Genomic DNA, 16,248 nt, shown 5'->3' with positions numbered 1-16,248 from the left:
CCTTACCATTGTCTATCTCCCTTTGTGTTACCGTAATATATATAACCTTACCATTGTCTATCTCCCTTTGTGTTACCGTAACATCTACAACCTTACCATTGTCTATCTCCCTTTGTGTTACCGTAACATCTACAACCTTACCATTGTCTATCTCCCTTTGTGTTACCGTAATATATATAACCTTACCATTGTCTATCTCCCTTTGTGTTACCGTAACATCTACAACCTTACCATTGTCTATCTCCCTTTGTGTTACCGTAATATCTACAACCATACCATTGTCTATCTCCCATTGTGTTACCGTAACATCTACAACCTTACCATGTCTTCTCCCTTTCTGTATCTAACATCTACAAACCTACCATTGTTATCTCCCTTTCTGGTTACCGGAATATAGGAACCTTACCCTTCATCCCTCTCGACCCCCCCTATTTTACTTCCCTCTCTTCCTTCCCGGCCTTCCCGCGCGCCCTTTGCCCGCGGGCGCGGACCCTTCCCGTACCATCCGGACCAGTCCCGACCAGCGCTACCCGGCCCTTCCATCGCTGACTTGCCGTCCCCACGCGGACCCGGCCGCCCATCCCGCAAGCGGCCCGCCCTCCCAGCGCGGACCCGGCCCGACACCGCGCGACCGGCCCGACCAGCCGACGCGCCGACCAGGCGGAGCCGGCCCCCCAGCGCGGACCCGGCACCCCCGCGCGGACCCCTACCGCCCAGCGGAGCGGGCCCGCGCCTCGCTCGCGACCCGGCCCGACCAGCGGACCCTCCCGTCCAGCGCGGACCCGGCCGGCCAGCGCGGACCCTTGCCCGGCCAGCGCGGACCCGGCCCGCGGCAAGCGTACCCTGGCCTCCAGCCGGACCCTGCCCGGCCAGCGCGGTACCCGGCCCGTGCCAAGCGCGCACCCCGCCCACCAGCGCGACCCGGCCCGACCACAGGGACCCGGCCCGGCCAGCGCGACCCGGCCCGGCCAGCGCGGACCGCCCGGCCAGCGGGACCCGGCCCGACCAGCGCGGACCCGGCCCGACCAGCGGACCCGGCCCACCAGCGCGGAGCCGGCCCGGCCACGCGTACCCGGCCCGACCAGCGCGACCCGGCCCGCCAGCGCTGACACGGCCCGGCCAGCGCGCACCCCGCCCGACCACGCGTTAGCCGGCCCGACCAGCGCGGACCCGGCCCGAGCAGCGCGGACCCGGCCCGACCAGCGCTGACCCGGCCGGCCAGCGCGGACCCGGCCCTGCCGGCGCGCACCCCCCTACCATCCTGCCCCCCCGCTACGGCAACCCCCGCTCGACCGGCCCGTCCAGCGCCGAGCCGGCCCGCCCAGCGCGGACCCGGCCGCCAGGGACCCGGCCAGGCCATGCGCGGACCGGCCCGACCAGCGCGGACCAACCCTACCAGCGCGGACCCGGCCCGCCAGTCGGGACCCGGCCCGCCAGCGCCGGACCGGCCCGACCAGCGCGATCGGCCCGACCACGCGGACCCGGCCGAACCAGCTCGTACCGGCCCGACCAGCGCGACCCTGCCCGGCCAGGGGACCCGCCCGACCACGCGGAGCCTCCCTACCAGCGGGACCTGACCCTTCCATCTGACCTTCCAGACCAGCGCTTACCCCCTACCATCTCTTACCCTTTCCCTACCATCTCTTACCCTTCCCTACCATCTCTTATCCTTCCCTACCATCTCTTATCCTTCCCTACCATCTCTTACCCTTCCCTTCCATCTCTTACCCTTCCCTACCATCTCTTACCCTTCCCTACCATCTCTTACCCTTCCCTTCCCCTCCCTTACCCTTACTTCTCTTACCCTTCCCTTCCTGCTCTTCCTTGATTCTAGGAGAGCTTAAGATGCAACTAAAATGTGAATCCTGCTGAATCGCTGGTCTTCTGCTATGTCGGTTGTCTTTAATTGTTGTCTTTCTCCTACTTACGGGACATGACATTAGAAATGATTTTTGCACTTACTTACTTAAATTGATATTAGACCCATATTAAGCATAAATAAATGAGTGTTTATCATCATCTTCGCCACTGTAGATTAGCGTTATATAAACTGGGGTACACGGGTGAAATGTTTCAAGAAAACATCAACGCCTTGCTAGTCAAACACAATAAGTAGGCTGTACACTTAGACACCTACTCCACGGGTACACGTGTCATCTCGTAGATCAAGGCCTGATACGTCTGCTTTCGTGAGATGTTGGGCGCTATTGAAACTTAAATCAGCCATCAGTCATATTGCCGACATTAGCTATCCGTTTTGTCCCCGATTAGTTTCACTGCGTTGACATGTCGTGAGATATTACAATGACCCTCCACTGATGGTCACCATGTCACGCAGACGGCTGTGGCAGCAGTGTTAGGACTCTGACAGCTACATAATGTAGCTAGAGGATACAACCATTGCGTGTGTTACTTATCCTCCATCAGATTAACCCTGTACTGATGATAAACAGGATAGTCTGTGATAGGTTATTACGTACCGGGGTATACATTCCAGAGACAGGTCACGTACAAACTAGCATGATGAGTATAGGTGCTGAAGAAATTCGTGTCCCCAATTGGCCGTGTGATGTGCGTCCAGCGCATCCCCAAATATTCGGTCAGCGCTTCCACATATTCTGAGTGCGCTCCTAAATATCAAAACCTTCAGAGCGCACTCAAAAATATCCAGAACGCGCTTCCAAGCACTAAGATTTTAGGAGCGTTCTGAATCATCATAATATTTGAAGCGCGCTCCAAAAATTACTGTCTGTATGAATGAGGGAGCCTAGGCCTTGTGCCGCCGCGAGTTCAAGGGCCAATATATCATCAAAAAAAACAGTGAATAGTTAAAACTATAACGCTATTACAAAGTTTAGCTCATTATTTATAGGCATCGCAAAACCTTGTCCCAAAATATCTCAGGTCGGACGGACGGACGGACGGACGGAGCTGGAAACCAAGCCCATATCCCCGGGAGACAATGCCGAGAAGGAGATGGCAAGGGTAGGAAATCCTATCTGTCCGTATTACCATATCAGAATGTCTTCATAGACCATTAGTCGCCACATGCTAACTTACCTGATATATCCCATTGTTTGTCATCGTAAGTGATGATCCTACAGATTAGGGTTTTTTTCTATTGTGTGTTCTGGTGAAGGGATATTAGAAAAACTAATATGGATCTCCCGCTGAAACATTTATAATGTATTTAACGCAACCTAGCTTTTCCTTCCTATCATACTGTCCCTTCGTCTTGATAATTTCATTCCTGTATAATATTTGCTGTTGCGGAGGCGAAATAAAAAGACATGATCGACTATAGTGAAGACACAAAAGGGGAGTTTTACGTTGATATCCACATAGATAATTGGTACCTCAGGAGACTCCATTAAGAGACAAGCATAATCTCGCTGTATATGAGGAAAGAAATGTTCACTTAAAACTTAATTGCGAAAAATGACGTTTGAAGAAAGAAGTTATTGGCGCGATAGAGAATATATGATCGAACATCTGCACAACCCGAAATAGGAAGTTATTGATAATAAAAAGTATACCTATAGTTCGAAATGTGAAGTGTTGGTTTGACACAAATGTATCAGAATTATCATCAAAACGTGTCAAGAAAAATGATAAACGGTGTTTGTATTAAGTTTGTATGTCATTTAGAAGGCCAGATATCGGGGAAAAAACTACATCGTCATAGTGAGAAACCGAAAATAGATTATACCTATAAGGTTTGATTTAAACACATTTAAAATCTAATGGTGTCAAGGACAGAGAGAAATAAAACGGAAGTAAATACATCTGTTGTTCCCAATTAAATGAAGCAGATATTTAAATTGAAAATGACTGATTGTAGAACACCCGTGGACAATGTGGGTATGTGTGGACAGAGGTTTAATGTTACAGAATGAACGTCTGTCCGATGTCACACCTGTGGCGAGAGAAAGGTGACCGTTGTGTCCATTGACAATGGTCATTGGGCCGAAGCTGACATATCACATAGCACGTATTATTGTGGCCAAACATAACACCACGTGTTTTCTCACATCAACACTACGTGTAGGGTTCTCTTTGAAAGTTTACACTACTTTTAAGGTTTTGGCCCACCGATTCAATACAGTCTTCCGCATCTGATGAAACCACAATCACATTCACGACTATCTAGAATTCGACATCTATGTCAACTCTGTCTCGAATGTAGCCCAATCCATTCGTTATGCCAATAATGTATACCCTAAAAGTACGTTTTGGTTTAAAGATATTTTATTGCCTCGAAATGAACAAACAGACTGGACGGCGCAAATTATCGGAAATTCTATAGTAACGCTGGCCCTGGATACAGAGGAACAAACGAGATGTTAATGGTGTTGTTAAGTCTGTAACGTGTAGTAGTTGTCTTTACTATCAATGTATACAACACTGTTTTGTCCTTCAAACGTGTATTTCCTGAAGTCTTACTTACAGACTACATTATCGAGATATTATACCACTGTAACCAAACGCAATGATCGCCATTTCGTTTCCTTTCTTACTTAAGACGTTGTAACTTTAGTCTACCACATTGCATGACTCCAAGATGAGAATGAATTCTGTTTCTTTATATTTTCTCTCTCTCTCTTTTTTTTTTTTTTTTTTTTTAAATAACAATCCCTAATTATCTATATGAAGACAATGCCTCACTTTGGGCAATAAGCTAGGATTTCGCCCCTGTGAGTAAGGCTGTGCCACGTTACAACATCAGATGATGAAGATGAAAAGTCACGTCCATGTCGCTACTCAAAACTTGTGCAGAGTATCTAGATTATCTTACCATACTCATTGTATGTGTCATGTTGGCTAATAACTGCTCACTCAAGGTTTCCAACCAGAGAAGTATAACATTACAATGATCTGAAGTTCAAACGTAGGATTTTAGTCTTTGCTACGATCAATACCTGATCATTTGTACGCTTTCCTGCATTTGACGCGACACATTCTAATGATAAACAGTGTAGATTGTTTCTCGTTATTTGTCAAAAGATATTAATATAAGCACTTGTAAACTTTGACAGGTTCAGAGTCAGGTACATTGGCGGTATATTGGCGTTAACGTGTTAGTATGATTTCAACCTATTTCGATTTCTGGTAAGTTTTATTTAATATCTATTGATTAAATATTGAAATGAACACATGCTGTTCGCTGTCAGTTCCTGTGTGATATGAATACTGCCTTGACATGGCATGTAACGTGCTTTGTGTGCGCGAGACTGCAGCTAACTCATAAACACCAGTAATTAATGCATGTATATATTCTTTAACTTTCATTAATGCAATCCTTCGTAGAATTGTTACACACATCGTTATTAACCAATACGTATGTCTATAGATATTCACACCTGTCTCCTTAGTTATTACTGATCCGTGGGTTTGTCATTAAAGGTGGTATTTGTATTTATGGTGTTATTCAGTCGAAGGCCTCCCGATAGTTTAGGTCAAACCATTTATACAATCCACATGTAAACCATTAGTATATATTAGCTTAACATGGATAACTTTTATTCAGAATAACGTATACAAAATATTTGTAAAACGTTGAATGTTCGGTTAATAAGTTCTTGGAGACTTCTTCAATTCATGCTGGATTTTTAAATTAAACTATTTATCACTTGATATTGTTATTCGTATCAATAATTCTAAATACGGAATCAATAATGGGCATTCTATAGATGAAATATTAACCTCATTCTTAATGCATTGGCCACTGTGACAATCACGGATGACTGAATTTGTACGTACGTATTCTGGACCCTGACGGAGCTCTCAATACTGAGCATTCATTCAGCGAGTTTATTTCCCTTCCGGATGAATGATAAAAATGAAACAGATTATAGCGCCTCCTGTTGGGGAAACCCGGAACTTGACAGTGAAACAGACATGATTTGAAATCAACAGCGAACATTTATATAGCTGGTCATAAAGACCGTGTGTATAGTCTGAGGAAATCACGTGACCTTTAACACGTATCTTAATCAAAATCAATGACTTGGAAAATCGATTATTGATTTGAAATACGATAAATTTCTTTTTCTGCCTTAACATGCAACACTGCTACAGAGTAATGATAAATAATAGTATTCTTCTCACGTTTCTGGTTACAATTATCCAAAATAATCATTTACCGGAAAACAATCATTTCTTTTTTGAAGATTGGCATCTTAAATACATTTCTTTTTTGCTCCGTGTGGAAGTTGAAAACAAGAAATGAATCTTAGTGAATTGCTTGATTTAGAAAATTGTCTTGAGTTACAGTCATAATGTGGTAATTGATATGGCGGAAATTTACTTATTTATACTGCAGCGAGACATGCACCATTCAATCATGTTTATACATAGCAAAATTACTTCACATGAAAATGAAATGGTTGCGTTATTACAAAATAGAAAATATAATGACAGGACAATTACATAAATGACACCACGATCTTCCAATTAGAGAGAATTAAACCATTACACTTTAATTTCTTCGTGAAAAAATAATTGATTCAGTTTTATTTTCAATGTACATTCTTAAAATTGATAAAGCATTCTATCAAACACTTTTGTATAAATATGGTTTCTTTAACCACTTTAAATTTCTGAATATTTAAATTCGCTAATTAAATGGGATTTCGAAGTGACAGACACGACCATCGCTTCAGCCTGAAAACTGGTGCGAAGTCAATATTTGTCGACTTAAACACCTTAAAGTATTCTTATTTTAACCACACTAATAGTAATCATTGAGAAGTCGTAATTTGCTACCGAAAGCAGTGACTAATACCTCTTTACATATCACGCGGTCGTTCGGGTACAATACTATAATTAAAACTGTAATTAAGATAGTTATACCCTTGATAGGACAATTAGCGTGTCGCACCTGCCGGACTGTTGACAATTTACCCGTAATAACGTGTATACAAATAAAACTACGTGGACAGATCTTAAAGGTAAGTTAATCATGTTACCGACTACTATGTTACTGATCGACAAACACTAGACGGTATCAGAGAGGTTCACCGGGCTAAAAGGCCTACAGTTAAACTATCTGAAATGTTCAATGAGTGTTCCTTTTTAAAAAGGTCGGGTCCATTAATCTTTTGACAACTCCAGTGGGTATCGTCCCTACGCTGCACATCGTCCGATTTTTGATCACGATGCACTCTTGTCATCTGACGGACACGATATAGGAACACTGCAATGTTGGAATTGTCATTTGTTTTTGACACAAGTCATTAAGGTCGTACTAAGAGTAGCTAACCTGTGTTTTGTTTAAGACTAGTGCTGACGGCTTATCGTCTATCTGCCCTTACTTCAAACAGACTATGGTCTTTGGTGTCGCGATGTCAAAGGGCCACGATAATCTGGTATTTAAAGACATCTTGTTTATTTTTTTTGCAGATTTGTTTTCGCCAAGATAATGTGTGTTGATGTGGTGATATGGCACGTGGTTCTCACGAGGAGCAGGAAATGGGCACACGTGAAGGGGCCCAGCTGTCTCGACCCGTGGGGTACATACCCACACAATGATGTATTGGCTTTACAACTCAGAAATTGTCAATAGGTAGACTTCAAACAGATGTAGTTCAATAACAACCATGATTTGTGTAACTGCCAGTACACTACAGAGTTTACAATTACCATTGTGTGTTGTGAAGGCAATTCTAACTTAGCTTCCCATACCATAGTTAATGTATCAAGACTGAATTTCTAGATTCTCCGGTGAATCAAGTCGACAATCTGACACCATTTCAATTACAAGGGTAGTGAGATGTACTTCACCGAATCAGGAACACACCGTGTGACGTCATAGACTTGATCAATCTTCAAAGCGATCTTATGTTAACACAACTAGCTCGTTAAACTACAATGAATATGAAATAGAGGACACCGATTCCAGCCATAACCGAAATTAATAGAATGAGTGCAAAATAAAACCAAAAATAAGAACAAAATATAGATTTGTATGGGGAACTAACAAGAGTACTAGGAGAATAAGACACATATTCCACAAGGCTAAGCGTCCTCTGTTTCGTGGTCAAAACACCCTCCTCCAAATACCCTCCGCAAAATACCCTCCTCAAAATACCCTCCTCAAAATACCCTCCTCAAAACACCCTCCTCAATATACCCTCCTCAAAATACTCTCCTCAAAATACCCTCCTCAAAATACTCTCCTCAAAATACTCTCCTCAAAATACCTCCGCAAACTACTCTCCTCAAAATAATCTCCTAAAAATACCCTCCTCAAAATGCTCTCCTCAAAATACTCTCCTCAAAATACTCTCCTTAAAATACTCTCCTCAAAATAAGAACCAATGTGATGAACCGCCAGGCTAAAAAGGCCAGTGATGGCTGTACCAGTAATTATTGAAACTTTACATAGTTTCACTTTACTCTTAATACGAGAAACGTATCATTGTTAACTGGACCTTTCCAATATAAGATTCCTGATAGCAAACATGGACATTGACAATGTTAATAATCAGAGGTTGGAATATTCTAGCTGCATTCGTTCCCCTATAAAGACACGAAATATATGTAAATTAATTTTGAGTCTCGCCAACCCAACTGATTCCGTTAGAACAGCCTGGTAACGATCCCATAATGACCTGTCGATATCGCGAAAATGTTTGGATTTGTCGGTGATTTCATCACTTTGGATTAGACTTAAATGTTTCATAGACGATAAATATAATGATTAAACACAGAATAGAATACCGCATAAATGTATAAAAAAAAAATAAACTATAAAATTAATTTCATGGAATTGCATTTTAAACTATTCTTCCATCTTTGATCAGCGCAGGTTTGGACACTATATTAGCATCCCCCTGTCCAAAGATACCACTGCCCTCGTATGACTCTGGTTGAGGACGCTACATGTAAAGTCCGTATCTGCTGTACCTTGATTGCTCCGTAGTTAGATACATATTTCTCTATTGTTCTACTGACACTAATATGACACCTAATTGTCTCTCTATGGTCGACCTAACGTATTTACTCCGATTCGATTTTGACGTCAATAAGCCGATAAGGATCGGAATATGTCCAGAAGTAACATGGTCGGTGCAGAAGGGCACGAGAATGTAATTATACCTGAATGCGCATTCCCATATCGAAATACAGCCAGGATTCCCACAGACATCCTATCTACTACTTGCAGAAAAACACAATACAACTTGCATAATTACCAGACAACAATCTAAAGACCTTGGCACGCCCATGGTCTTTTGTGTGTGTACAATACTTTCTACTGCTTTGTTCCAATATAAATGATAATTGCCAGTAGTTGACATAAGAATATTTCGCACCCAAAAATATTAACTTTAGAGCGTCTCGTTACATTTAAAGACTAATAACAGATTTTGTTTGTAAATAATTTTATTTTTTATTTTCATATACATGTATATAGAAAGACAACCGTTGGGTTTAGTTCGTACACGTAGATTGGACAATTCTCTGTGTCTGTAAATATTTCATCATTTCCTGTCAAAGACATCGGAATTCAATAATCAATTACAACAATCTTGCTATTGTTTTTTTTTTTTTTTTTTTAATTCGATTGACAGATTTTGCAGAGATGGTTGCATGTCTAAACAATACAGCCGTGCATGTGCGCGTCATAGGTATAAGATAAAGAAGAGTCGCCAGGGTACACCTGGGCTAGTCTGTGTTGTCAAGGCGTGTTTCGAGCTAGTGTGTTCTGGTTAACCTCCTGAGTCTATGAGCACAAAAACATCCAGGCATTGTTTTCGGACTCTAGACTGTGGTAGGTCTATCGCAAATCACGATCTCCTTGTCTTTTTAATGATCTTTGTCAGTCAACTCGGAAGACTTCCTTACAATAGGACATGGATTTAACAGTTTCAGTAAAAGCCTTTTGACTGTTTTACATATTGGTATGGTAAAGCCCACAGCGGAGTTCCTTAATGGGTCAAGGGACCACGCTGGTATCTCGTCCCCGAGATAACACACGCCTAGATTATTTTCTTCGGAAGGGCGATTAGTTAATGGCGTATTATCAGGAAAATCACGACACAGTTAATTGAACAGACGATTGTATAAATATCCTGTAATTTAAAAATACATACGTATACGTAGGGTGACTAAATATTGTACGTTCATAGCCACACCACGTGTTGGGAATAACGACATCTGTGATTGGTGACTGTTCTCTCTAAGAGGTGGCACCATTAGGCGTGACATGGGTGTGGCCAAATTCAATGGATTTTAATAATCTCACACCCCCAATAGCTGTATACAGATTTGATTCTCTTCCAAATATGAACGTTCTAGTACATCGTAATGATTACCGAATCAGTTTGACTATTGGGGTATCGTGCTATACATGATAATGGCCTTTAAGATGTATTGAGATGTATTCAATGTGCACACAATGTGTTGCGTGGTACAAGGCGAGGTATGCAGTATTGGTTATCAATGTTTGTGTGTAGCGTGAAATGGCCCCACCACCCCCTTTAAAAAACAGCAATGACGTACACGACCTTTGTCTCAGTACAACTAATTATAAACATATTGTGATGACTCCTTTTTGTCTTTATTACTTGACAGTGATTTGCAGATTTTTTACGATGGATCAAATTCTTGAAACTGTACTGACTGACTGAGAATTCAAAATGACTAATATGTGTTTTCCACACTAATACTCACAAGCTCAATAAACCTATTGAACATATTTATAAACGACTATTTATCTTGGTTAAACATGGTAGACATATATCTGTATCTAAAACCTCAACAATATTCCATCCTGGCCAGCGAGATTAATGTGGTATAACTTATCACTTGTTTAACTGACTTTGTACGACGAATGACAATGTGTCTAGTTAATTTATAAATGCTTTACAAAATGACAATAACACGCACTCTATTCGCCATACTACAGTTATAATGATATCACCACACCTGATATGCACACTAATGGAAGACACATTTCCTTATTTGGGGACTATCACCACATTTTATATGTACTACAAGAAAAATATAAACATATGATTTTAAGTATATAGTCTCTATACAAAATGTAATACTAGTATATCAATATAATATCTTTTTAAACAAATATTAAATAAAAGTCAGATATCAAGCTGAAGAGTCCTTCCGTAAGCTATGTCCCTCAGAAGCATGATACAAAGTCACGTCAGGGGAGAAGACACAACATCCTATCAATTCAATTCAATTTCTTTATTGATCGTAGGCCTTGTGGCCCATGAGCGTGGTGCCATATCTTAGCGACTGCCATCATATGTGTGTTCCAACATTTTTGATCCGTCAATGAGTATTCCTATTTATCTCATCATCCGCTAAATTCTAGAAATAATTGTCTTAGACCTTCGTCAGGAGGTAAGGGTCTGGTTAGACCTTCGACAGGAGGTTAGGGCCTAGTTAGACCTTCGACAGGAGGAAAAGGTCTGGTGAGACCTTTGGCAAGAGGTATGGGTCTGGTGAGACCTTTGGCAAGGGGTATGGGTCTGGTGCGACCTTTGACAAGGGGAAAGGGTCTGGTTAGACATTTCGACAGGAGGTAAGGGTCTGGTTAGGCCTTCGACAGGAGGTAAGGGTCTGGTTAGGCCTTCGACAGGAGGTAAAGGTCTGGTTAGGCCTTCGACAGGATGTAATTATATATATAAGGGTCTAGTTAGACCTTCGACAGGAGGTAAGGGTCTAGTTAGACCTTCGACAGGAGGTAAGTCCTTGACTCCGGGCCGACGCTATATGAAAATGACGTCATAATACCAAGTTGACGTCGTCATATTATGACGTCATCATTTCAGACACTGAGCGAAATGGCGTCTGGCAGTGATAGATTTGCGTGTCATATTCGGTATAATATAACAAATATTGCATGGCACTGAGGGCAATATGGGAGTTTATGGACTGGTCAGTCACCCAAATATATGTATATGGACCGAAGCTTCTTCGCTTCGGTCCATATACATATATTTGGGTGACTGACCAGTCCATAAACTCCCATATTGCCCTCAGTGCCATGCAATATTTATTAAATATATATTTCTGAAACTATTTAAGCAATGTTGGTAAACGTGATATATTTGAATATGTAATACGCATAAATTTATCTACCTGGAAGGTGCTTGTTGATGCACAAACGTTTTGAAAATGCTTTTATTAGAATGTATATTTTCATGTTTGCATTGAATTTATTCAAATGTTTATTTAAAAGGAGAAGTCCTTGGCTTCGATAACCAGTCACGTCCTTATTGTAATGGTTTGGCCTTTGATGTTACCGACCCATTGTACAGTGTTAAGATATGTTGGGGTTGTATGTCATTTCAACATGATAATACCTTTTAACCCCTATCTTTTGTGTGATTCTATAATAAAAACAGGACTGTTATCATATCGTCTTTTATGCGGAGATGTGTTTCAATATTTGATAATGAAAAAGTACAATTATATTGGCGTTTATTTTAAAAGCAATTCGACATCGTGCTGCACAGGTGCGTATATCTAAGCGCTGACGTCCACATATTCGGGGCCAACAAAGATCCCTCCCATTGTCTACCTAAAGCCGACTCTCTTCCTTTTTAAACCCACGGCTTTACATCGTATCAATACTACTGATTGTCAGTGATTGATTGACAAAGACAACTTAAAATCAAAGGACGTGATCACTAAGAGTATCCTACATGTAATCGACAGGTAGATATATACACCTGTGCTGCCTGGCTTTGCTTGGGATGTTTTGTGTATTTGGTACAATGACATGACCCAAACACGACCGAGTTGGAATGATTGGGTATCGATTTAGTATCGATTTAGTATCGATCAGGCTTCTGTACTTGATGGCGTTAACGATAGAATCACCGACTAGTCCAAAGCATAAGAACATAAATCAAAACGTATTTGATTTACCTCCCCTAGAATAGAAAGCTTTAAGTCATGCTCATTGGTATCAAGAACAAAGCAATCACGCTCAGTCTTTAACAGGAGACATAACAGTGGCATACATAGCCACAGGGGCCACACGCATCGATGTTATAGTATTGTACAACCATTAAATGTTATCAGTTTGCATAGATCACGTGAACGTACTGAATTTTGAGGTTTTGTTGACAAAGAGCTTCATCATATTTGACTCTTAATTCACTCCATTAAGATCATAACCAAGCGGTTGTATCAGATACGCACGTGAATAGTACATCGAGGTAAAAATGTATATCAATCCACCCAGTATATACTGAATTAAGAATATTAATGACGAATACGGTGAAAGCGGGTTTTTTTTTTATATTAATACACAAATTTAGTAAAAGACGCGGTATTATTACATCAAATTATATAAAAAAAAGTTATGATATAAAATCTCAGTAGGTGTTCACTCCTGAGCAAACCAATCTATTTGTAACTCGAACTTAGGCATGCTAGACATTCGACTTGTCTACGTACAAAAGTGATTCTGCGTTCAGTTGGATAGGTTTCTCTGTTACCTAAAAAAGATGAATAAAAAGTGTACGCATGACTAAAGAGGATACCCAAAGATGATGAACCAAACAATGAATGACAAAGATGATGAACCATACAAGAAATAAAATGATGAACCACACAAGGACAAAGATGATGAACCATACAAGGACAAAGATGATGAACCATACCAGGACAAAGATGATGAACCATACAAGGACAAAGATGATGAACCATACAAGGACAAAGATGATGAACCACACAAGGACAAAGATGATGAACCATACAAGGACAAAGATGATGAACCATACAAGAAATAAGATGATGAACCACACAAGGATAAAGATGATGAACCATACAAGAAATAAGATGATGAACCACACAGACTAGAATAATTAACCATACAAGGACAAAGATGATGGAGGACACCATTTAACCTGGATACGTTAACGCGACCTCAGTATGGTAACATTTCCGACAAAGCAGTTTAAGCAGACCTATTTGAAGCATTTCATAGCTGAATGTCAAAAAGAGAGAAGTAGATGTCAATCTTAGTCTAGGCCATGGGAAGAACACATATCTACTGGTTTTATTCAAATGCGAAAAACGCGACTATACCAAGTGTACGTGGGGAAATATTACATTGGTATTTGGTGAGATGATAGAACGAACAAAAGTTCTCAAACCTTGTAATGGACAGAGGTTTATTTTTTTTGTCACCATTACTAAGAGGACAGGTAAGACAGGTGGAAATGAGGTCGTCGGGAGATTCATCAGCTTTATTTCAGATGTTATAGAAGAGTCGTACATTTTGTAATGTTTGACTCGAATTCACACAGAACCTGTACTAATGAACGTAGAGCACTGAAGTTTTATCCTTGTGTAACATCAAAACATCAACAGTTTCGGTACTGTCATTTGAGTCATAGAACCAGGTTGTAGGTATTAGAGCCTTGTTAGATGAGGTTCCCGTCTTAATACGAGGTAGACATTTACATGAAATTCAATACGATGATTGTCTGCACCCGAAAACCACAAAGATCACCAAGGGGTAGAACGAAATTGAGTAAAAAATCATTTTCCTGATTCTTTACGCCTAATTTACCATTAGTCCTTTCAAGACCTCTCCATGTTGTTAATAGCCTCGTACGCGAGGAGTCTAGTTTCACACACCACATTGGACAATTGTGAAAGTCTTGACCTTGACCTCGGTTTGCTAGAGTATACTCTTATGTCGTCCTTCAATGTCCCATGTAGGTAAGAAACTATAATACAAATTGTCTAAGGCATTGTCTCGCTGTGATTTAAGATAGGATCTATAATACTTGTTAAAATTCGTGTGCTCTTTCGTGTTTGGTGACGCTATTCTGCCAATGTCTACAGAAAGAACATGACATGCTAAGGAAGTAGGTATATAATATCTGTATTCTAACTTCGTCATTACTGTATCTCTTTCACAAATCCACTCTAGTGCCGTGTATCTGAAGCACCAGGTTCACCTTCAGGTCAATAGAAGAAGTTTGACGTTTCAAAATGAAATTTAAACGAAGTATATATAACAATACCTAATTTAACTCGAGTTCATCTTCAGGTGTGGAGTTACCTACAGGTCTTTGATTACAAACCGAGACAGGTAATCATCTGCTCATTTTGGACAGATAACATTCATTGTCAACATGTCCAAAACAATTAAGTGTACTACCTCTCCAACAATAGGCCATGACAAATTAATAACACCACAGTGCGCATGCCTGTCCCTGGGTTTCTAATGTTCAAGGACTCTGGTGCTTTGTGAACACCGACACGGCTCTTATCTGTTTAATTCGTCAAAATTCACATGAAATGTTGTTCTCATGATTCCAATGATACAAAAAGTGTTTGATTGAAAATTGTATTTGAAAATGTCTTCCCGATTTCTAATTTTGTTTCAATTTCCCCATAAATCAGTCAAACTTTTAACTACTGTTGATTTGATGAATTGATGTCATAAATGTTGTCGTGATAGACATGTAGCCGTTCTATTCTAGTGTCAACGTTGAAACAATCAAATCTACCGAACATGCACTGTCATCCTTCTGGTTTGTATGCCGAAATCAGCCCTTTTTAACTTGATTAAGAGGTATAAAATATATAGAACAATCAATGTCCTCGAGAATTGCTCTTTCTCGGATCAAAATTTATAATAGACGTTAAATTGAAATCATTAATTATATATTTGTATGTTAACCAGACAAAAAGACAGCCGAGACAGCAATGAAACCCAACGAAAGGGGCAACGAATTAATCGTACAACATCACACAAGTACAAAGTGGAAGAAAGAATGCAGTAAAAAATGTAATTACCAGAAGCAGAGAGGACTGCAATTCCGAAATAACATGATCACTAGCAACTGTCCCGAAGTCAGTGTAATGTATATGTGTATGTGTGACCTGTCAAAACTATTACCATCAATATGGAACACATTCCAATACATTTTGATATCAAAGAGTCCGCACGACGCCAAACATCCTGAAGTAGCCGTGAAGTCTTTGAGATCGCTGACACTACGTAACGAAGGGGGACGCGTTAGCCTCGCTGTATCAATAACGTGTTGACGCACTTCTGAAATTTCATATCCCTAATCCTCTCAATATTAACTCTTTATCTGCGATTGTCTGAAGGAAAGGGTAGGAAGAGTTATTATAAAATTACAAAATTACCCTTATACACATCTCGGGAATCGGTTACCTTTTCAGTTCTAATTTATCTTTAATTTGTTCCTTTTTGAACTGAGACGCGTTTCTCATATTTCTTTTAAT

At 40.8% G+C, this 16,248-nt stretch overlaps 1 protein-coding gene across 1 annotated transcript; it reads right to left on the bottom strand.

The window, feature by feature from the left end:
- Window positions 1–706: 706 nt before the first annotated feature.
- Window positions 707–1,360, bottom strand: LOC117322781 (circumsporozoite protein-like). Its single transcript, XM_033877721.1, has one exon. The coding sequence runs from the start codon at window positions 1,358–1,360 to the stop codon at window positions 707–709; it is 654 nt and encodes a 217-aa protein (XP_033733612.1).
- Between the last annotated feature and the right edge of the window lie 14,888 nt (window positions 1,361–16,248).

This window comes from Pecten maximus, chromosome 3, assembly GCF_902652985.1.
Source record: "Pecten maximus chromosome 3, xPecMax1.1, whole genome shotgun sequence".
Classification (NCBI taxonomy): domain Eukaryota; kingdom Metazoa; phylum Mollusca; class Bivalvia; order Pectinida; family Pectinidae; genus Pecten; species Pecten maximus.
Note: the sequence above shows the minus strand (reverse complement) of the source record. Positions and strands in the feature narration are given on the sequence as shown.